This window comes from Ornithorhynchus anatinus, chromosome 5 (genome assembly GCF_004115215.2).
Source record: "Ornithorhynchus anatinus isolate Pmale09 chromosome 5, mOrnAna1.pri.v4, whole genome shotgun sequence".
Classification (NCBI taxonomy): Eukaryota; Metazoa; Chordata; class Mammalia; order Monotremata; family Ornithorhynchidae; genus Ornithorhynchus; species Ornithorhynchus anatinus.
Window position 1 is genome coordinate 66850846 of NC_041732.1, and position 24305 is coordinate 66875150.

A 24305-nucleotide genomic window follows, 5' to 3' on the forward strand; every position below is an offset into this window, starting at 1 on the left:
CAGTTCCCCAGGGAGGCTGGGGTACCCTGCCCAGCCAGCTGAGCCCCAGCCTCACCTGGGAGAAGATGTTGGCAGCGTAGGCGGCGGCCGTGGTCAGGGACGTGAAGAAGGTGGCCTTGCCGGCCGTCTGGATGGTGTGGATCATGCGCAGCTGGGGGTCCCTCAGGTGGGTGGCCTGGCGGTACGTGTTGATGAAGACGAAGACATCGTCCACCCCTGGGGGATCCGGCAGAAGGTCGGGGAATGGGGCCTCGGCCCAAGGAGGCCCTGCCCAGCCGGCAGCGGGTCGAGGGGGCCGGGAGGTTTGGGCGGGGCTCCACCAAATCCCCCCGATTCCAGGAATAAAGCCCTCCCTATCCCACTCTCACCCCACAGGAACCAAGCTGCTACTCGGATGGGAAGGCTCTGGTTGGGCCCAGGGGCAGGGGTGGTCACTACGGCAACTGAAGAGGACTCACCGATCCCTACGATGACGAAGGCGGCCACCCCATTGAGGATGCCCAGGTACTGGATTCCAAACACGACATGGTAGAGGAAAAGGGCCACTAGGCAGCTCAGCCCAATGCTGGCGATCCCAAAGAATGACAGGAACACTGTGGAGAGTGAGGGGGTGGAGGTGGGATAGGGGCCCTTGGTGGGATGAAGCTTCCACCATTCTTCCAGTGGCCTTGTTCACCTTGGAGGTGAGGAACAGGGGGCCAGAGAACTGTCTCAAGGGGAGACTCTATCTGGACTCTGGAGCATCCTATCTAAAACCAGTCTGAGGGGCTCACCATCATCCCCTCGACCCCAACCCAGCATCTGGACAAACTCCCAGTCCACTGGGTAGCATTTTTTGAATCTGGGCTTCTAGGGATTGGTACATACTATTTGCAAGTCTTTCAACTGTATGTTATAAATGACTTATTTATTCATACTAATGTCTGTCTCCCCTTCTGGACTGTAAGCTCATAATGGGCAGGGAATGTGTCAGGTAATTCTGTTGTATTGTTCTCTCCCTAGTGCTTAGTACAGTGTTCTGCACATAGTGAGCGCTCAATAAATGCCACTGGCTGATTGATTGATTGATTGACAACATCCCTGGGCAGAAGCCAGTGAGATCAGCAGTTGGTCATTCCTGCTCTGGCCCCATCCCTTGAAAAACCCAAGTCCCCCTGAAGGGAGATGTCCCAAGTCCCCCGATGGGGTCCAACCTTCTTTGAACTATTTTATCTCCTAGAGTCTGAAAATATCCCTCTCTATATAATATTCATTCATTCAATTGTATTCATTGAGCACTTACTGAGTGCAGAGCACTATACTAAGCTCTTGGGAGAGTACAGTACAACAATAAAAAGAAACATTCCCAGCTTCCCCCTTCTAGACTGTGAACCTGTTGTGGGGTAGGGATTGTCTCTATTTGTTGCCAAAATGTACTTTCCAAGGACTTAGTACAGTGCTCTGCACACAGTAAGGGCTCAATAGATATGATCGAATGAACGAATGAATGTTTAGTCTGTGAGCCTGTTGTTGGGCAGGGATTGTCTCTATCTGTTGCCGAATTGTACATTCCAAATGCTTAGTACAGTGCTCTGCACATAGCAAGTGCTCAATAAATACAATTGAATGAATGGTCACAGTGAGCTTACAGTCTAGAGGGGATAATAATAGCATCTGTTAAGCGCTCACTATGTGCCAGGCACCATACTAAGCACTGGGGAGGTGGGGAGGGTACAAGTAAATCGGGTTAGACACAGTCCCTGTCCCACGTGGGGCTCACAGTCTCAATCCCCATTTTACAGATGAGGTAACAGACACAGAGAAGTGAAGCGACTTGCCCAGGGTCACCCAGCAAACAAGTGGCAGAGCAGGAATTAGAACCTAGTGTCTTCTAACTCCCAGGCCCATGCTCTATTCACTACGTCATGCTATGATAATTGTGGTATGTTATGTGCTTATTGAGTGCCGAGCACTGGGGTAGATACAAGTTTATCAGTTTGGACATGGTCCCTGTCCCCCATGGAGCTCACGGTCTAGGAGAGAGGGAGAACAGGTTTTGAACTGCTCTGCACACACTAAGCCTTCAATAAATACCACTGATTAATTGAATCCCCCTTTTACAGTTGAGGGAACTGAGGCACAGACGAGAAGGGAAGTGACTAGTCCAAGGTCCCTCAGCAGGTGAGTGGCAGAGTCAGGATTAAAACCCAGATCCTTTGACTCCCAGGCCTGTGTTCTTTCCACTAGGCTGTGCCAATACCCTCCCCGTTTCAAGAGCCCCTCCTTGACCGAGGACCAGCTGAAGGATACTTGACTGCATTAGGGATGGGTGGAAGATCAAAGGCCTGGGAGTGGGAGAGAAGGGAGGGGTTAGGGAAAACTGGATCAGGTCAGACAAGTGCCCTGAGGGAGAGAGGCCCAGTGGGGATGGGGGAAAGGGGACGGGCGGTTGGAGATGACAGAGCTCTGTGATTCAGGAGTGAAACTAGGTTTACCCAGCAGCAGGAGCCAGTTGGATTAGAGAGAAGGAAGAATTTCCTGATTTTAGCAAGGGCCTCTAAGCACTGGACTGAGCTGCCAAGGGAGCCTCCCTTCTTGGAGGACTTTTAGAATAAAATCGATATTCGTTGCTGGTAGAGTGTCAGGTAAAGGCAGACTGTAGGTAGAGGGATGGACTGGATGATCTTTCAGCCTATATTTCTATAGAAAATGCAGGCGGTTACAACCAGGCATAATTCCATGATCTTCCCAGAGGGGAAAGGCCAAGACCAGAAAGATTAGGAGGAGGAAAGTGGGGAGAGGGGAAAGGGAGAAATAATAAGTCAGGCAAAATCTGCTCAGCATGGCCTTAATAATAATGGTGGGATTTGTTAAGCCCTTACTATGTGCAAAGCACTGTTCTAAGCGCTGGGGGATACAAGGCGATCAGGTTGTCCCACATGGGGTTCATAGTTTTAATCCCCATTTTACAGGTGAGGTAACTGAGGCACAGAGAAGTTAAGTGACTTGCCCAAAGTCACACAGCTGGCAAGTGGCGGAGCAGGGATTAGAACCCATGACCTCTGACTCCCAAGCCCAGGCTCTTTCCACTGAGCCACACTGCTTCTCCTCCTTCCTCCTCCTTCTCCTCCCTTTTTCTCCCCCATCCCACTCTTTCCCCTTCCCTCTCTGGCCCCCCACTCTACTCCTCCACCTCCCTCCTCTCCCTCCTCCTTCCTTTTTTATAGTATTCGTTAAGCATTTACTACGCGTCAGGCACGGTACCAAGTGCTGTTTAAAGTCGTTCATTCAATCGTATTTGTTGAGCACTTACTGTGTGCAGGGCACTGTACTAAGTGCTTGGGAGTATACAATATAACAAGGTACAGAGACATTCCCTGCCTAAAACTAGCTTAAATTTCTCCCTGCTTCTCCTCCTTCCCCTCCCACCTAATTCCTGCTCCCCTTTCTTTCCCTTCCTCCTAATCCCATCTTCCCTCCTCCCCCTCTTCCTCCCTCTTCCCTCTTCTTCTCCCTTCCCCTCCCTTCCCCCACCCCTTAACACTGCCCCAGCCAGTCAGCAGGGGAGCCTCCCTCTGCACATCTTTTCCCCAGCAGCTGCTGGACCCGGGCAGCAGAACCAGAGCAGGCTCAGAGGGAGGCCAGTGGAGTGCAACGAAGCAAGGCAGATGATGTATGAGGCCAGATTAAAGGAGCTAAATGTGGACAGGCAGGCTGAACAAGGTGAGAATCGTCCCCAAGTGTCTGACAGGTGGGAACGTTGAGGAAGGAGACAATGATTTAGCCTGGTCAGCGGGGGAGGGAAAGATACCATTCGGGGAAAGGAGCCCTGGGCCATGGGGAGGCTCCCGGTTCCTCTGGAGATTAAAGAACCGGGCCTAAAATGACATTATCTAGGTCACTCCGCTCCTCCCAACTCCCTCCAATAATAGCGATACTGATAACTGGAGGAGGCACAGCATGTCACATCATTTTGAGGGAAGATCTTGATAGTGGGCGCTGATCAAATCTTTCAAGTCTTGCTCTACTCCAGAGAGCACCCCTGAGCCTGAATCCCCTGGGACCTGGGATTCCTCCCACTGCATCCAGCTGCTGCCAGAGAAAGAACACTGGACTGGATGTACCAACAGGTTCAAGCCAGTAATGGCCAGTTTCTGCTCTTACATTCCCCCACCAGCCCAACCATATCCCTGGCAGGATGGTCGGGACCAAGAAGAATTTACTGCATTTCACAGACCACCTCGTGCAGACCACCTCCATGAGCATTTCTATTCATTTATTTCTCACTGATGTACTTATCCACTTGTGTTTCTTATTTATAGCTTCTCTCCTGCTCTTTTTATCACTGCATACTCATCATTCTAAATATGCTTCCCCATGAGTTTGTAAGTTTCTTAAGGGCAGGCCTTGACTTTTATGCATTTTCTGTTTATTCCTCAAGGGCCTATTACAGTGCTCTGAACAGCAATAGGGACGTGATACTGTTGAGACCGAAACTGACAGAGATAGGGAAACTCTTGCCCAGATAGGTTGAGAGATTTGGACAAGGTCACACGGGAAGCCAGTGGTAGATTAGGACACCTCTTTATATCTCCTTAGCCCAGGCCTCCTCGGGAAGATGAATCCCTCCTGTCCCCTATCTTCTGTGTTACCTATGCATTTGGGTCTGTACTCCCTCAGTACTATGATACCACACTCTCTGCCCCACAGCACTTTTGTACATATTTTTATACTCTGTCTTTTCTCATATCTACAGCTCCTCCCATGTTCTCTCCTCCTCCCTCCAGGCTCAATTCTCCTGCCTCCAGGACGTCTCCACCTGGATGTCTGCCTGCCACCTAAAACTCAGCATGTCTAAAGCTGAGCCCCTTAACTTCCCTCCCAAACCCTGTCCTCTCCCTGACTTCCCTGTCACTGTGGACGGCACGACCATCCTTCCAGTCTCACGGGGCCCCGCAATCTTGGTGTCGTTCTTCACACATCCAATCCGTCACCAACACCTGCCGGTCTCACCTTCACAATATCGCCAAGATCCGCCTTTTCTTCTCCATCCAAACTGCTATCGTGCTGGTACAAGCTCTCATAATATCCTGACTGGATTATTGCATCAGCCTCCTTTCTGATCTCCCTTCCTCCTGACTCTCCCCACTCCAGTCTACTCTTCATTCCGCTGCCCGGATCATCTTCCTACAGAAGCGCTCTGAGCATGTCACTCCCCTCCTCAAAAACTTCCAGTGATTGCCTATCAACCTTCACATGAAACAAAAACTCATCACTCTTGGCTTCAAAGCTCTCCATCATCTTGCCCCCTCCTACCTCACCTCTCTTCTCTCTTTCTACTGCCCACCCCGTACACTCTGCTCCTCTGCCGCTCACCTCCCCACTGTCTCCCGTTCGCGCCTATCCCGCCGTTGACTCCTGGCCCACGTCCTACTACTGTCCTGGAATGCCCTCCCTCCTCACATCCGCCAAACTAACTCTCCTCCCCTCTTCAAAGCCCTACTGAGAGCACACCTCCTCCAGGAGGCCTTTAATAATAATAATAATGTCAGTATTTGTTAAGCGCTTACTATGTGCCGAGCACTGTTCTAAGCGCTAGGGTAGACATAGGGGAATCAGGTTGTCCCACATGGGGCTCACAGTCTTAATCCCCATTTTACAGATGAGGTAACTGAGGCCCAGAGAAGTTAAGTGACTTGCCCACAGTCACACAGCTGACAAGTGGCCGAGCTGGGATTCGAACTCATGACCTCTGACTCCAAAGCCCGTGCTCTTTCCACTGAGCCACGCTGCTTCTCTACAGACTGAGCCCCCTTTTCCTCTGCTCCCCCTCCCCTCCCACCCTCTGCTCCTCCCCTTTCCCCTCCCCTCAGCAATGTGCTCATTTGTATATATTATTTATTACCCTATTTATTTTGTTAATGAGGTGTACATACCCTTGATTCTATTTATCTTGATGATGTTGTCTTGTTTTTGTTTTGCTCTGCTTTGCTTTGCTGTCTCCCCCATTTAGACTGTGAGCCCATCATTGGGCAGGGATTGTCTCTATCTGTTGTCGAATTGTACATTCCAAGCGCTTAGTACAGTGCTCTGCACATACTAAGTGCTCAATAAATAAAATAAATGAGATATTCATTCAGTAGTAATGTCTGTCTCCAGGACTAGACCAAAAGCTCCTCGAGAGCAGATATCACGTCTACCAACTCTATTGTTCCCTCCCAAATGCTTGGTACAGTGTTCTATAATAATAATAATGTTGGTATTTGTTAAGCGCTTACTATGTGCAGAGCACTGTTCTAAGCGCTAGGGTGGACACAAGGAAATCAGGCTGTCCCACGTGGGGCTCACAATCTTAATCCCCCTTTGACAGAGGAGGGAACTGAGGCACAGAGAAGTGAAGTGACTTGCCCACAGTCACACAGCTGACAAGTGGCAGAGCCGGGATTTGAACCCATGATCTCTGACTCCAAAGCCCGTGCTCTTTCCACTGAGCCACGCTGCTTCTCTATATACAGTAAGCCCTAAATAAATACAATTGATTAATTGGTTGACTGATGATCAAGGCCTTCCTGGAACTCTCTTCCTCTTCAAATCCAACAGTCTGTTCTCTCTATTTTCAGAGTCCTCCTGAAATTTCATCTCCTTCCAGAGGCCTTCCCCAATTCAGTTTCATCCTCTCACCAGATTTCATCTTCACAATGGCCACTTCATCCTGTGGGTGCCACCTCAACCCTTAGGGACTCACAAACTCGCATATCACTTATGTACATACCTTACATACCCTATTACTTAAGGACTAACTCACTTACCTATCCCCTTTTCCTTCTTCCTCCGATACATGGAAAGAACACGGGCTTCGAAACCTGGGTTCTACTCCCAGCTCTGCTATTTGCCTCCTGTGTGACCTCAGGCAAACGACTTCACTTCTCTATGCCTCCGTTTTCTCATCTCTCCTCTTCTGATGTGAGCCCCATATGGAACAGGGACTGCGTCTGACCTCTTACCTACCCCAGCATTTAGTACAGTGCTTGAGTTATAATAACTGCCTCATAAATGCCACAGTTACCGTGATTATTTCAGTGTCCACTTCCCCCACTTGGTTCTTGTGAACCAAGATCATGTCTACTAACTCTACTGCCCTCTCCCAGGTCCTTAGTACAGTGCTTTCCACAGATGACTCTCAAGAAATATCACTGATTGATTGATTAGGAAGGAGAGGAAGGGTTAATTGCTGGAGTAGAGACGAACAGGAAGCAGAATCCTACCTGAGCAGGAGGTGAGGATATAGACGAGGGCAGCGATGCAGCTGCTGCTGATGAAGGCCAACAGCATGTCATTGTTGAAGGTCCTCCTCACTTCATAATCAAACAGATCGGTTCCTCCATACAGCACCTGGACTTTGCTGTGAGGGGGAGAGGAAAGTGGGAGTAGAACAGGGGAGAGAGAGAGAGAAAAAAAAACACACAGATAAGCTGTGAACCGGTGTTTCTGCATGGGGGAAGGAGAACAATTAATCTCCACCGACAGTGAATTCTGACCGAAAGCAAACTGCGTCCAGAAAGATTCAGAGCCGACATGCTAATTCTTCCCGGTCATGTTTGCAGGCAGAAACACTGGGGAAAGAGAGAATACCTCAGCCCCAACTCAGAGAACTTAGAGAAGCAGCGTGACTCAGTGGAAAGAGCCGGGGCTTGGGAGTCAGAGGTCATGGGTTCGAATCCTGGCTTTGCCAGTAGTCAGCTGTGTGACTGTGGGCAAGTCACTTAACTTCTCTGGGCCTCAGTTACCTCATCTGTAAAATGGGGATTAACCGTGACCCTCACGTGGGACAACCTGATTACCCTGTACCTACCCCAGCGTTTAGAACAGTGTTCTGCACATAGTAAGCACTTAACAAATACCAACATTATTATTATTAACTCTACCTCTGAAGTGGATATTGCCAAATGAGGTCACACAGAACTGGAGAAATGTCTAAATCCCCAAAATGTTTGGAGGAAAGGGAGAGAGGGACCAAGTGGAGGTAAGGGGATGGACATGTTGATCTCCAGAGAACCTCCCAGCCTTGAGACTTTGACATAGCTGAATTCCCTCCCACACCATGGCAGAGAACAGGGGGAGAAGAGGAAGTTGGTGGCTCTCTCAGAAAGCCGTGGGAAAGCCTTTCCTCCAGTGACAGAGAGGCTGCCAGCCCCAGGTACCCCAAGCAATCCGCAGAGAGAACACTGGGGAGGAGAAAGCCGATCTTCAATCACTGCTCAATTTTTATTTTTAATTTTTAATTCTTCTGGTGTCTGGCGGTCGCTGACATTAATAGAGTTTTTGCCATCAGTAAACACGCCAGCAACCTCCAAATTCCACCTGGAATCTTAATCACGGCTGATTATATTAAGCACAAAGGTAATAAGGAGCGGGCGCAGACAAAGCCCAGGCCTATCAAGAGCCTCATGATTTACCGGCCTGGCTGCTTGAGACTGGCTCCAAGCTGAGGTAATCCCAGATAATTAAAACCAGCAACACAATAAACCGGCATAGCGGGAGCAAGGCGGTAATCCATTCTTCTTAACTGCTTAAGTGCTCTTCCTGACCCTTGCTGGGGGTGTCTTCATTCCCTCTGCCCTGCAGGGCCTGCCCCTCTCTGCTCAGCTGCCCTGGCCTTGGCCTCCTCCAGCAGCCAGAGGCAAGGGCTGCCCGATGGGCGGCTGCCTCCGTGCTGGGGAGCTCATTCCACTTAGCCTCTGATACGGGATGCAGGCCGGGAGAGCAGAGCCGCCGGGTTGCCCAGCCTCATCTGCCTGGGGCTTGCAAGCAAGGAGGCTGTAGCTGGGAGCAGGTGCAGCTGGGCCGGTTTGGCCACCCAGCAGAAGACTGGGGAGAAGAGGAAGTTGGGCTTCCCAGTCTTCTATTCTCTTAAGCCTCCCTCCTGCTGGGAAAGCCAACTCCGAAAAGTTAGGAAAGAGACCCCGCAGCATTGGACCTGTCTCCACACTCATGGTCAGGGAATGTGTCTGTTTATTGTTGTAATGTACTCTCCCAAGCGCTTAGTACAGTGTCTTGCTCAGAGTAAGCACTCAATAAATATGATTGAATGAGTGAATGAATGAGTCTGTGGCCTGCAAAGCCTCTAGCAGCTAGAGCTCTCCAAGCGCTTTGGGGCCCTCCGGAAGTCTGGTTTGGAGAAGGGATGGAAGCGAGTAGGAATGAAGATACACAGGAGGCAGGGGGATGGAATGATAAATGTGGACGCACAGGTCGGGGACAGAGCTTGGGATGAAACCTAGCTGACCTGATTTCCAGTCAGTCCCATCCTCCAGGGGCTAAAGCTGCCTTGCAGATTAGTGTGAATTCTTACCAGTCCAAGAAACGCTGTAGCAGTCCGTCCTCCCTCTGGGTTTGCAGGCCACAAAATCAGTGAAAGAAGCATCTCACTCACCTGTACACACTACAGCCTTGGGCAAGAGGACCTGGAGGTGCGGGGGTGAAAGCAACTCAGCAAGGAGGGGTCGCCGCTATCCCCATTCAGTCTGGGCTTGGGTCTGCTCACCTGGTGGACTGCTTGGCTAGCATGGCCACGTAGGTGACCACGAAGCTCTGGAATTTGGTGCGCTGCTCCTCCCAGCGATCCTCCACCGAATAGTAGTTGGGGAGGGGCGCCCCAAAGAGGATCTCGCTGCGCAGGAGGGAGCTCTTCATGTTCTCTGCCGACAGCCCCTCGTCCACGTACCAGTAGAACTCCGGGTGGGTCATGGCCAACTCCAGGGACCCTAAGGGGGGGGGGGGACATTCACAGATTTCACCTTGTCCACCACCTCAGTCCCGAGTCACCGCTCACGGCTAACCAGGACAGCCTCGCATCTGCCATCTGTGAAATCACAGCTCAAAGCCCACCTCCACCGGGAAGCTTTCCTGGCTGGATCCCAACCCAATGCTCCCTGGTCTCCACAGTTCAGTTGCTCCTCCTTTTCCCCAGACCGGTCCTGGCCCAGTTTCCCCCAAAACAAAAAGCAGTCGCCCCAGGGAGGGGCCTCACCTCGGATGTCGGCCAGATCCTGTCCCATCCCGTCGTAGTAGATCTTGCCACCCCTCTCGGTGGGGAAGAAGTAGGTCATGAGGGAACTGGGCGGGGAGCAGTAGGAGTAGGAGCCCAGGGGCAGGTCCTTGAGGACCTCGTGGGGCTTCCAGCAGAACTCACGGAAGCCAGGGTGGTCCATGATCTTCCGCTCGATATCGTGGATGGTGACCAGCCTCTCTGTGGTGAAGATGTTCTTCTCAGCATCGCCCCTGGCCAAGAAGATGAGCTCGATGCGCCAGTGGGCATGAGCCTGGGTGTTGGTGCTCACGTAGGCTCGGGAGTAGTCCCACCGGGAGGCCCCCCGCCGGAGGCGCCCACTCCGATTGGCCGTCCAACCTCTGAGGGGCGGACCCTCACAGTGGGGATGGCACCCTCTCCTGTTGGCCGGTTCCCGTCCCGGAAAGGGCGCTGTCACGACCCAGGAGAGTCTGCTCCGATTGGCCGAGAACCCTCGGGGAGCAGGGGTGGCCCACCGGTCATCCTTCTCTGGATCGGTGACCCGGGCTTTCGGTGGGAGTGGCCCTCCGGGATCAGAGGTCGGGACCCCGCGCCGGAGCCGGGAGCTGCTGCCCAGATGGGAGGCGTTGCCCAGGCGGAGCTGCTGCAGCTGTTCAGAGATGAGCCGCTGGAGGGTCTCGGAAGTAAAGTCCGCCAGGTCTCGCCGGTTCCGCCCCCACGAGCCGAACTGGGACTTGAGAGCCAGGGCCAAGGCGTCGAATCTCTGCGAGGCCTCGTGGTTGCGGATCTCAAAGGCGTTATAGGAGATGTCGATGTCCAGGGTCGGGTAGCGCAGGAACATCAGGGCGGCCAGGGCTGTGGGTACGGCACACCCCAGGAACAGCACCAGACTGGCACAGTAGGGGTTGGTGAAGGCCCAGCCTAGGGCGCTCCAGAAGCCCGAGGCCGGCAGCCGGGGGGGTGGAGTCTGGGGCCTCCGGCCACAGGGCCCGCATAGCTCAGGGCCCCACCCACCCTTCTGGGGCCTGTGGCAGGCCTCTGCAGCCGCCTCCCTCTCCTCCTCTTCCTCTTTTTCCTCCTCCTCATCTTCCTCTCCCTCTCTCTCCTCATCCAGCCACGCGTCTTGCAACAAAGGCTCGTCCTCTGGGTCCATCTCCTGTGGAAGGCAGAAAGAGGGAGGGAGACATTAGCGGGGCCCGGAGGGAACGGATCGGGACCGGCCACAAGGCAGATCCCTCTGTGGCACTAGATTTCTTAACACGGGGCGGCCCTGTTAGGTGGGAGGGCCACCACTCCTGAAAACACAGCCGGGCAGGAAGACAAGATTGCCGGATCCCCTTCCTCCATCACCTCCCCTCCACTGCAGCTTCCCCCCTCCCAGATCTACCTCAGAACCTTCACCGGTCTAACCCGGAAGCTCCGACCGATCCCAGAGAGAGGAAGGATCACAAGCAGAGCTTGAGGCCCAATCTCTCTGGGCCACACTGGCCCCCAGCAAGAAGAGAAGCAGGCACCTTGACCTAAGTAGAGGGCAGCCACTTAGGACCCAAGGTGGGTCAGAGGGAGAAAGAGTTGGAGGGGTGATCGGGGGAGGAATGGCAGGCAGGGGGTTCCTAGAAGACCCTGCTGAGTGAGCCCTCTGCCCACTCCAAACCCCATCCTGCTGGTCTGGCCTGTCCTTCCAGCCCCTAAACTCAGGCCTATAAAGCAAGTCATTACCAAGTTAGAGAGTCAGGCGCTGAGGCGAGAAAGCTAATTGCACCCTCCCCGACTAATTAATGCTGACTTTCAGATTAAAATTCCTGATCACGCTTCATTTCAATTAACTGTTCCCTCTTCCCTGGCAAGGAGGGGGGCTGCCGGGGACCCAGTGGGGGGGTGAGGAGGGCAGAGAGAAACACTCCCGGGGCAGAGGGAGCAAGGAAGGCAGAGACCTAGAAAGAGGAGAAGGAAACAATGTTGGTAATATTCAAAGATTCTTATCGACAAAATAATTAAACTTCACGGTCTGGTCCCATTTCCCCTCCTCCCACCAGACAAGCTAACTGTTCCGGAGCCCAATTTGTATTTGCGAAAACACTCCGGGGCCAGAACACTAGGCAGGGCCCCTTGCTCTTTGCACCAGCTAAATAAAGACTCTACAGCAGCAGGGAAAGGCGAGTATGATGAGGGTTGGGGGAATCTGCCCGCAAATAAATCGCAGGCTGCTGCCACAGCGGCACTGCCGTTCCCTGGAAGACAGAGGGGCTGACAGCAGGAATCGATCCCGCGGCCTCTGTGAATGGTGGAGGGAGGCCGGGGAATGGGGGCTGGGGGTTTGGGGCCCCAGGCTGCTGGGGTCGAGAAAGGAGGGAGAGAGGAGGTTGGTCGCTCAGCATCGCTACTGCCTCACCAGTAACTACAGGTGACCCCGCCACCTCAGATTTTCTTTTTTCAATGGTGTTTGTTAAGCTCTTACTATGCCAAGCATTGTTTTAATGAGATGTTTTAATGAGATGTTCTTCCCCTTGATTCTATTTATTGCCATTGTTCTTGTCTGTCTGTCTCCCCCGATTAGACTGTAAACCCGTCAAAGGGCAGGGATTGTCTCTATCTGTTACCTATTTGTACATTCCAAGCGCTTAGTACAGTGTTCTGCACATAGTAAGCGCTCAATAAACACTATTGAATGAATGAATACTAAAAGCTGGGGTAGATACAAAATAATTAGTTTGGACACTGTCCATGTCTCACATGGGGCTCACAGTCTTAATCCCCATTTTACAGATGAGGTAACTGAGGCACGAAGAAGTGGTTTGCTCAAGGTCACACGGCAGACGAGTGACGGAGCCAGGATTAGAACCAAGGTCCTCTGATTCCCGGGCCCGTACTCTTTCCACTGGGCCATGCTGCTTCTCAACCTTCCCAGATGTCAAGTTCCCTGTCAGCTGAGGCTCAGTACGAATAATCCCAACCGTTATGGCATTTATTAAAAGCTGCTTGGGTGCCAAGGCAGGAAATTATCAGCTCTCCCTCCCACCTAGATTTCGAGCTCCATGTGGGACAGGGACTGTGTCTAACCTAATTACCTCGGCTCTACCCCAGTGCTTAGTATAGTGTTTGGCAAATAGCAAGCTAATACCATCAGCATGTATTTATTGAGCATTTACTGAGTGCGGAGTACTGTACTAAGCACTTGGAAGAATACAAAAGAACGGAGTTGGTAGACACGCTCTCTGCCTACAACGAACTAAGGTGTCTAGAGGGAGAATCATTATTATAAATAAATTATGGATATGAATATGAATGCTGTGAGGCTGAGTGTGGGGGAGGTGAATAAAGGGTGTAAATTCAAGTGCAAGGATGATGTAAAAAGAGTGAAAGAAGAGGGATTGAGGACCTAGTCATCATATTCTTGGACCATGGTCTCCATCCCATGTGGGACTCACGGTCTGGGGGGGAGGGAGAGCATTTGGATGAGGACCTGGGAAATGGCTGGGGACTCTCCAGAGGCCAGCAGGAGGTGCGGAATTGTAAGCCCTGTTTCTTGTGCCTGCACGATTGGTTGGCCACACAAGCACCCCGGGCTCAGAGATCTAACGCACGTTAAGCCAGACGCACAGCATGAAGCATGGCCAAATGGAAAAAGCGCACGATCAGGGAGTCAGAGGACCTAGGTTTTAATCCTGGCTCTGCTGCTTGTGTTCGATGTGACCTTGGGCAAGTCACTTCACTTCTCTGCGCCTCAGTTCCCTCATCTGTAAAATGGGGATTAAGGCTGTGAGCCCCATGTGGGACAGGGACTATGTCCAACCTGATTAGCTTGTATCTACCCCAGCGCTTGATACATAGTAAGCGCTTAACAAATACCATCATCATCATTATGGAAAGCCGCCCAGGGCTAGCATGGCAAGACCTGGAGAAGTAGTGCCACCCCATAGCACTGACACAAGTCCATTCTGGCCGCTGGATCACTTTTTTTTATTGATCACTAACCCCCGAATCCACTGCCTGGGACAGAAGGAGCTGGGCCTGGGGGTGGAGGGGGCTGCGGCTCTTCTGCCAAGGGTCCCTGGCTGCAGCTCTTCTCTCAGGGGCCCAGTGGTGGGGAGGTGCCCAGAGGTGGGGAGATGCACGCCTGAGATGACAGTTTGCTTTTCTCTCTTGCTCTCAAAATGACTCAAATTGATTACTTTATTGCAGCTATTGAGCAGCCCAAACAAAGCTAAGTGTGGCAAATGCTACTGTCTTTACTGGGCCTGAGGGAGGACAGCAGGAAAGCAGGGGAGAGAGGGAAAGGAGAGAGATTTTATGATTATGCACTGCTCTTCCAGAGGATGAAGAGAAACCCCAAGACCTTAAATACACCTTGAATACCCTCTTCCCTTCTCCGGTCGCTCCCCTGAGGAGCCAGGAATACTTTCCACTCTTGATGCTTCGGTCCTGCAGTCAAGGCCAAGGTGCCCTCAAGGTCAAAGACAACTGAAAGCCTCTTATTTCCCCAGTGGTATTTATTAAGTACTTACTATGAGTCAGGCACTGTACTAACCCCTAGGATAGATATCAGATAGTCAGGTTGGACACAGTCCAGGTCCCACATGGGGCTTCATGGATTTAAGCCCCATTTTCCAGATGGAGGAACTTAGGCACAAGAAGATAAATGATTTGCCCAAGGTCACACAGCAGACAAGTGGCAGAGCTAGGATTAGAACCCAGATCCTTTTGACTCCCAAGTCCGTGCTCTATCTGCTAGGCCATGCTGCTTATCTCATTTTCTCTTGAAAATGACAGGGCCATGGATGACGCATTTGGCCACCACTTAGATGCAGCCTGGTCTGTGAAACTCCCGAGCTGGTGGAGGTTCAGTTGTTCTCCTGAGTTCCATCGTCCCCCAACCCCTCCAACACCTGGATTAGGCCCAAACCCCCACGACACAGTCCCCACCTCAATCCCTTGACCACACCCCCATTAAGCCCCGCTGGCCGCACTCTCTGATATCCACAGCGGCTGCCAGGGAGGCCAATCTGTTTACCAGTTTCTTCCTCTCTTGCTAAGAATTACAGAATGCCTCTTCTGTTCCTACCACTCCCAGTCAGACTATTAAAATGTAATCAAAAAAATCACATTAGGCATGCAGATTCTACTTAAAATACATATATATAATTTAACAGCAATTAGAAGCTAATCAGTTTTTCCTTCCTGACGCTGGGTGTTTTTGTCCTCATCTGGCTCTGGGGCCCAGGAATCAGACTCAGTAGCTTCTGGCATTCTTCCCTTTTCCCTCCAGCCTCCGGTGTTCTTGGGGTGAAGCTGGAAACAGGCACCTCTCAAAGCCGAGGGCCCCACCATTGTGACGAGAAGACAGACGGAGAAAAGGCTGAAGAGAAGGGGTCCCTAGGCTAGCTCTCCCAAAATCCTCAGCATTAGTCAAAGAGCCAGAACACAAGGCCCTGGTCCACTCCTTTTTGGTTGTTTATGGTATTTATTAAGAGCTTACTATGTGCTAGGCACTGTCCTAAGTGTTGGGGTAGACACAAGCCAATCAGGTTGGACACGGTCCATGTCCCACATAGGGTTCACGGTCTTCATATCCATTTTACAGATGAGGTAACTGAGGCACAGTGAAGTGACTTGCCCAAGGTCACCCAGCAGAAACTGGTGGAGCTGGGATTAGAACCTAGGTCCTTCTGATTCCCAGGCCCCTGCTCTGTCCACTAAGCCTCTGCTTCTCTACAGGGCCATGCTGCTTCTCCCATGTCAGCATGGAGCTCAGCCTGAGGCAGGAGCCTTTTTTCTCCCCCTTGTATCTGGAAAGTCCCTTGATGAGGCTTAAGCACCCATTGCAGTTTTTTGGAATCCAGGTTCTTCCCAATGAGGAGTCCCTGAAGCCTGATTTCTCCCAGAAAGGCTATAAAGCCTTCTGTCTCTCTGCCTTCCAGTGATGCTGCCAGTCCCTGGAAGGGTCTTGGCCACTTTACAGGATAATTTTGCTGCTTATTGGATGTCAGCGAACAAGGAGCAGGGGGGATTGGTTGACTTCCCTTCCCACAGTGCCCTACAGAGGGAATCAGGTTTCATTTTCCTAGGGGGGTCCATGGCCCAGCTCGCCTGTCCCTCACAAGACCAGAGGCTTAGCCACGCCTCTCACCATGCTGCCTGCTGTGGCCCGAGTTTGCCCACAAGCCTGCTCCCTGGAAAAAGCACCTGGATTCATGTTGGCAGGTAGTTGACAGGGAGTTTGACAGGAAGCTGGCAGAGAGCTAGTTTCGGAGGCCTGGGACCACAGCTGGAAGCTGCCCCGCTGATCGGAGCCATCAGGGGTCCCCTCCTGCCTCGGCAGCCCTCTGGCAGAGCAGAGGGACGAGGTAACCACAAGGTCTGGAAGGCAGAACTTGGGCCTTCCCATTCCTGGGGCCCAGAGTGGGTCAGAACACACAGCCCCAGGGATAGGGATGGCCAAGGTTTGGTGAGATGGTTTCTGTCCACGAGTCCCTATGGGGTGGTCAGACTAAGAACCCTGGCTGAGTAGAGTGTCTGCCAACCTCCAGATTGCCTCACCAGCCCTGGCTCCCCCAAAACCAAGGGCCCGATCATCCCCGTGCTCACCGCCAGTGCTAGGGAAGACTGACTGATTGAACGACTGAGTGACCAGTGGGCCGATGGACAGACTCCAGGGGGGCAAAGCTGTCCGGGGTCATAGAGCCTCCTCCCTGAGCGTGGCTGCCAGGCAGGGTGGACAGTGCCACCCAGGCTGGGGAGGAGGAGCAGGGTTTGGGGCAGAGGTAGGATGGCGGGGAGGGAGTCAGGGGAAAGGAGTGGAAGAGAAGAAACTTGCAATTGGCAGTGAGGAAGATAAGAGAAAGACAATTCAGAGGAAGATATATGGGTGGCAGAAGTGCTGGAAAGGTCCTGGAAGGGAAGTTTTGGGGACAGGCCAGTGAAGAGAAATAAACTTGAAAGAAAAACCAGCTACATGCAGCTCCACTCCCAGAGAGAGAGCTGGCCAGGAAAGAGTGTATGGTGGGTTGTAAATCTAACAGCTCAATAAATAGCAAACAAACAAGCAGCTTCAAAAGCCAGTTTTCTCCAGCAAGGCCATTTCTCAGCCAAGTCAGGACCCAGAAAGTCACAATAAAAATAATTATTATTACAATAATTATTAATAACCACAATATAATTCTGCACATCTACTCTATTTCCCTGTGGCCCACAGAGCCTTCCCAGTAGAATCTAATAGAGAAGAGCAAGGCCCCGGGAGTCAGAGGACTTGGGTTCTGATCCCAGCTCTGCCATATGTCTGTTGTGTGACCTTGGGCAAGTCCCTTAACTTCTCTGTGCCTCAGTTATTTCCTCTGTAAAATGGGGTTTAAGACCGTGAACCTCCTTTGTGACATGGACTATGTCCAACCTGATTAGCTTGTATCTACCCCAGGGCTTAGAACAGTGCCTGGCACATAGTAAGTGCTTAATACCATAAAACAAAAAAACAACAACAAAACCTTCCATGCTCCCCTATGTGGAAGGAGGGGACAGAACTCTGTTCAAGATGAGGAAATGGAAGCTGAATGGAGTGTGTGCACAAGGGCCTTGTGGAGCCTGTTTCTCTAGAGAGCTTTAAACTGGAAGGAGACTGATCAGCCTCCCAAGCACGGTTTAGGAGTGATCCTGCCGGGAAGTAGGGGTATGGATTAGATGATATCTCGAGGTCCCACCCAGCCAGAGGATTCTGGGATTCCAACTGTATTCCCTCTGGCTCATCCTCCCAGCAGCAGGAGCACTGGTCTGGGTCTTTATTTTTACACTGTATTGTAGATGCTTTCCTGGAAGCAGAGTCAGTACCCTCTTTGGAGGGTACACCCTTTCAGCCCACACACTCTGCTCCTCTAGTGCTAACGTTCTCACTGTGCCTCGGCCTTGCCTGCCTCGCCGCCAACCCCTGGCCCACGTACTACCTTTGGCCTGGAACACCCTCCCTCCTCAAATCCTCCAATCACTCTTCACTCCCTTCAAAGTCCTACTAAAGGTGTATCTCTTCCAAGAAGCCTTCCCAGACTATGGCCCTTTACCTCAGCTCCCCCTCCCTTCCATGTCACCTCAACTCACTCCCTTTGCTCTTCCCCCCCCTCCCGTCCCACATCATTTATGTATATATGCATGTATCTATAATTCTTTTTATTTATATTGAGCTTGGTCACTTGTTTTGATGTCTGTCTCCTCTCCCTACGATGCCCCCAGACTCTAAGCCCAAGGTGGGCAGGGATTTTCTTTCTTTACTGCCGTATTATACTTTCCAAGTGCTTACTACAGTGCTCTGCCCATAGTGAGTGCTCAATAAATGCAACTGAATGAATACCTCTCATAAATTCAGTTTTATACCCCTCATCTGCCGTGAGAGCAGGAGCAATTCTACTCCAATCTTCCCAGCATCTGCCCAGCCACAGCTTGGATGACACACAAGCACAGCTGAGGATCTCCTCTCACTCTGTTCTCAGGCTCATCCATCACCCTTTAGCAGTCGTGTGGGGCTTTGCACATGGGCCTCTGCCTTTTCTGAGCAGAGCCCCATCCCTCAGGGCGGGCTAGACAGAGCTGGACTCATCCCCAGTGCCGGGGAAACAAATACAGTTAGCTTCTCATCGCTCCAGCAAAACAAAGGAGCATCCCTGACAGGCCCAGGTGGGAGGAGGAAAAATTAAGCTTGTGAAAGGTTTGACCTTTACTTACCAGCAGATAACACCCTCTGGGCTGTGCGCTAACTAAATAGCAAGTGTTATCAGCGTGTCCTTAATGGGAGAGCAGGGGAGGCCTGGCTAACCTTATTTGCTTTCAGCTCTATCAGGGGCAGCCAGAGGATGACTTGCTTTGTAAACATCCACCTAGTTCCCCTTCCCCACCCCCCCACCTCCTGGGCTGGGCCAGATCATCTCCAATTTGTCCTCCAGCAAAATAGCTCAACTTCTGAGCAGCTGAACCTCAGTCCCTCCCTGCCCTGGACCACACAGTCTTTCCTATTCATCTCCTCCTAGGGGCCAGCCCATCACCCCTGCTCCACCCAGGAATCTCTCCCATTCTGTCCTCCCTAATAATCATTCATTCATTCATTCAATAGTATTTATTGAGCACTTACTATGTGCAGAGCACTGTACTAAGCGCTTGGAATGGACAAACCGGTAACAGATAGAGACAGTCCCTGCCCTCTGTCGGGCTTACAGTCTAATCGGGAGAGACAGACAAAAACAATAGCAATAAATAGACTCAAGGGGATGAACATCTCATTAAAACAACAGCAAATAAATAGAATCAAGGTGATGTACATCTCATTAACAAAATAAATAGGGTAATGAAAATATATACAGTTGAGCTGACCAGTACAGTGTTGAGGGTAGGGGAAGGGAGAAGGGGAGGAGCAGAGGAAAACGGGGGAAAAGAGGGCTTAGCTGAGGAGAGGTAAAGGGGGGTTAGTGGGGGAGCAGAGGGAAAAGGGGGAGCTCAGTTTGGGAAGGCCTCTTGGAGGAGGTGAGCTTTAAGTAGGGTTTTGAAAAGGGGAAGAGAATGAGTTTGGCGGAGGTGAGGAGGGAGGGCGTTCCGGGACCGCGGGAGGACGAGGCCCAGGGGTCAACATGTGATATTTGTTCAGTGCTTACTATGTGCCAAGTACTGAACTAATCCCTGAGGTAGATACGAGATCATCAGTTTGGACACAATCTCTTTCCACATGGGGCTCGTAAACTCAGTAGTGGTGAGAGCAGGTTTCGAATCCCCATTTTGCGGATGAGGAGACTGAGGACATTGAGAAATTAAATGATTGTCGAGGGTCACACAGCAGGCAAGTACAAGAAGTAGCACTGCTTAAGGGATAGAGCACGGGCCTGGGAGTCTGAAAGACCTGGGTTCTAATCCTGGTTCTGTCACTTGTCTGTTGTGTGATCTTGGGCAAGTCACTTTACCTTTCTGTGCCTTAGTCACCTCATCCGTAAAATGGGGATTAAGACTTGGAACACCCAGCCTGACTAGCTTGTAACTACCCCAGCGCTTAGTACGGCGCCTATCACATAGTTTGCATTTAACAAATACCATAAAATTAAAAATAAATGCAGTAGCAGAACCAGGATGGGATCCCAGGTCCTCTGATAAATAAAAATAAATAAGTGCTTACTATGTGCAGAGCACTGTTCTAAGCGCTGGGGTTGATACAGGATAATAAGGTTGTCCCACGTGAAGCTCACAGTTAATCCCCATTTTACAGATGTGGTAACTGAGGCACAGAGAAGTTAAGTGACTTGCCCACAGTCACACAGCTGACAAGTGGCAGAGCAGGGATTTAAACCCACGACCTCTGACTCCCAAGCCCGGGCTCTTTCCACTAAGCCACGCTGCTGCTCTGATGCTTAAGCTCTTCCCACTAGGGCACATTGCTTCTCTTGGACCTCCCTCTCCCTCTTCCTCCTTCACCGTTGCCCAGGGCTGTTTCTAATTTTCAAATTCCACTCCTGGTCCACCTTCTTCGGGGAGCCTTCCCAGACTAACCTCTCCTGATTTCCAACCTGCCTATTCAGCCCCTGATCTACACTTCCCCATGTCAGTTTGAACATGTGGATACTGATTTGATAATTGTCCAACTGGGCTGGGTCCTTTCACCCTTGAAGACCATGACTGTTTCTCAACTTGAGCTCTAAATCCCTAACCCAGTGGTCAAACCCTCTCCAATTCCTTGTTCATGACTTTCTTCCTGCCTGCAACTCCCTCCTCCCACAAATCTCCCAGCCTTTAGCTCCCCCCATCTTCAAAGCCTTTCTGAAATCCACCTCCTCCAGGAGGCCTTCCCTAATTAATGATTCTTCTCCCCAGGTGATCACGTTCTCCCAACTACCACCCGTATTAATTCACCTGTCCATCTTTCCATTATTTTTCCTTCTCTGTAAATATGTTTCTTAAATTGTAGACTCCTTGAGGGCAGGGATGTTTTTGTCCCAAGTACTTAGTACAGCGCTCTGCCCACAGCAGGCGCTCGGCAAATACAACAGAACAATGATTTAATTCCTTAACTGAGAACCCCAGTAAATACTGTGTCTGACTCCCATTTTCCCATCATCTACTGCCTCTACATCACAGACACATTGGTCTGGAAGGAATCTCAAGAGCTTTATCTCGCCCATCCCCCTGCTTCTGGACTGGCCTCCCTCTCACTCATCCTACCCAGACCACGGTCTACCCAATTTGCAGCACTCTCTTTGGGTAACCCAACTCTCTGCCTCTGCGACCAAGAAGCTCTTCATTTTGCCTAAGCAGAGTCTTTCCATCCATTGGAGAAAAGGGAAGACAATCCAACCAGCAGGATCCCCTAGATGCCACCTCTTTCTGGTAGGGATTCCGAAAATTCCAACCTCAGAAACAATCATACTGTGTGACCTTGGATAACTCATTCGACCTCTCTAGGCCCTAGTATCTCCATCTATAAAATGGGGATAATCCCATGTTGCCCCTTTCTTATGGACAGAGTGAGAAAAAATGAGATAAGATATACGAATGCATTGTACATTCTTTCGAAGGAAGCTATTAGAGAAGTTCAAAGAATTCATTTTCAGTATTAGGCTTATCATACGATTATGCAGCCCTATCCATGAGCTTTCTCCTTAGAGATAAAGATTCAACCTTGCAAATAGGCAAGAAATAAAAACTTGATAAAGTCGGGTTGCTCAAAAATCCCATTAAATATTAGCCAGCTGTCCCCAGCCACCTCCTTACAAAGGAAGCTCCTAATGTTTGAACTTCAGACACCAGGAGGCTCAGATACTTTGGTAGAGCAAATCCCAAAGCTCTGACCAAGAAAGTCCCAGGCCTAACCTTGCCGAAGTTGTCCCGAGTTAGCACAAGAGTTATAAACCTAAGCCATCACCAGCCTGGGCTCTGATGGAGTGAGCTGGACAGGCAGGGCCCTGCTGGAAACGAGGCTGTGGATTGTTCAGTTAATAAAAAAGAAAAGATGCCTAGAATATGTGACTAATAACTATGCCCATAAAAGCCAAATTGGATTCCTTCCTGGAAAATGAGCTACAGGCCTCATCTCTCTTCTCCAGACATGTATTAACAAATATGTAAAACTATACCACACGGGAAGAGAGGGCTGGACCCTTGCTGCAGAATTCAAGACCGGCATAAGCCGGTTCAAATCTGAAGTCAGCGTGGTTCCCCCCTGCCTGAGGGCAGCTCGCCGGGAGGAGGTTACTGGGGCTGCTGAGGGGGACATCTCTGGGGAGCATCCCAGAGGCAGGGCTGTTTCTTATGCTGATCAGGGTGTCTTGGGGATGGGATGGGGCATTGGCAGGAGGAGTTGGTGGTGTTTTAAAATGTGGCTCAGCAACTTGGAAATGGCCAGTCCAGGTTCCACTCCAACTGTCTATAAGACCTAAGAGTTTCCCGTCAGGGTGGGTTTCTGGCCTATTGGCTCTAGATTGTAAGCACGTTGTGGGCAGGGAATGTGTCTGTTTCTTGTTATAATGTACTCTCCAAAGAGCTTAGTACAGTGCTCTGCACACAGTAATCACTCAGTAAATATGATTGACTGACTCTTTAAAGACTATCCCCTCCCAATCCTCATCATCCCTTAAACAACACTGCTCCTCTTTCGTCCCCACATTCAAAACACAAAGTGGCTCTTCTACAAGTTTTTCCCTTCTCAGGCTCTGAATGGACAAACTGATGGGCAGGGCAGCCTGGTAAATGGAGCTAAACAGACCCTAGCAATTATTTCTGAGCCTGAGCAGGCTAGACACCAGTTACTAAAGCAACTCACTGCCTTTCAAAAGAACAATGGCCAAACATCACCGGTTTCAATCAACTCCAGGTAAGTCATCAACAGTGCAGCCAGCCGTCATGTTGCTCCAATCAACAATGGGCAGAAGTAGAAAGATGATGGTCCAGGGAAAGTCCACCGACAAGACCAACCTCTTCATCCCTCTGGAGTGCAAGTGGGCAAGGATAATAATAATGATGATATCTGTTACTATGTGCCAAGCATTGTTCTAAGCACTGGGGTAGATACAGGTAATCAGGTTGTCCCACGTGGGGCTCACAGTCTTAATCCCCATTTTACAGATGAGGTAACTGTGGCACAGAGAAGTTAAGCTACTTGCCCAAAGTCACATAGCTGACAAGTGGCGGAGCTGAGATTAGAACCCACGACCTCTGACTCCCAAGCCGGTGTTCTTTCCACTAAACCAGCTTGCTACCTCTGGGAACCTGGAAGGGGTGGGGTGGGGAAATAAGGAAGGAACATTGCTCAGTCAGGGTCCACCTCTGAGTCCAGTGCCCTGCAGATGGACCCTGATTAGTTGGAGGAGGCTGTAGCAATCTGGAATCTCCAAAGCTTCATTGAGGATATGGGGGTGGGGCTGGGAATTGTGGGGGGAAGGGAAGGAGGAATTACATTCACTCACATTCGTTGACTTGTGAGCAGACAGGTTCCACACCTTTTCAACTTGTATGAATTCATAATTTATTCATAATGTCTGTCTCCCCCTCGAGACTGTAAGCTCCTTGAAGGCAGGGCATGTTTCTACTAACTCTGTAATAGAGAACTCTCCCAAGTGCTAAGAACAGTGTTCTGTACACAGTAAGTGCTCAATAAATATGATTGAAGGATTCAACCTGATGAACACTAGGAATTTGTCCATAAATGCAGGACTGATTTATTTTTCCACGATCTGTCATTCAGCTAAAGTCCCATACAGAATATAGGAGACCCATTTCCCATCCTCTGACAGTCTCCAGTTCAGAGACTACATCCAATCTTCTGCTCTGACAGAGCAGAATTTCCTAAAACCACAAGAAATAGGTCACTAAATCCAGTCTGAGGGAATTGCCTATTCTAAAGGCAAGGAACAGGGTTGGGAAAAACAAAAACAAACTCAAAACAACGGTGTTTAGGAAAAAAAAACACAGGACAGCTCTAGATATTTGATGTGTTCATCTGGGTGACTCAGCTCCACCTTGGAGGAAACTACATCTCAAATATAGGAAGAAAGGATGAGGGGGAGCACTCAAGCAACCATGCAAATAAGTAGCAACACCTTACCAGCCTGCGATATTTAACATGCCCAGAGAGTCAAATGAATAAAATCAGCATTTTTGATTATTTGCTCAGCATCAACTGGTTTGCACCGTGGCTGGGGGGGCAGCTGGTTTTTGCAAGGTTTCAGTAAAGGGTGAGTGCTTTCTACCAGGACCACACTCAGAAGTGGAGGAGAAGGACTCTGGATTGCTGGAGTGTCCAGTGTTCTCATTCCACCTGCTGGCATTTGAAAGCCCAGAGGGAGGG

General features: G+C 50.7%; 1 protein-coding gene across 3 annotated transcripts in view; it reads right to left on the reverse strand.

The window, feature by feature from the left end:
• Positions 1-24305, reverse strand: part of DISP3 (dispatched RND transporter family member 3) — a 57470-nt gene that overhangs the window by 14821 nt on the left and 18344 nt on the right. For all 3 annotated transcript variants that reach the window (XM_029066702.2, XM_029066700.2, XM_029066698.2), the window contains exons 3-7: positions 10010-11165; positions 9524-9743; positions 7245-7381; positions 459-593; positions 56-216 (exon numbers count right to left, since the gene is read on the reverse strand). In XM_029066702.2, the coding sequence (XP_028922535.1) occupies positions 56-216; positions 459-593; positions 7245-7381; positions 9524-9743; positions 10010-11162 (1806 nt within the window). In that variant the 5' untranslated portion in view covers positions 11163-11165. The remainder of the gene's footprint in view (positions 1-55; positions 217-458; positions 594-7244; positions 7382-9523; positions 9744-10009; positions 11166-24305) is intronic.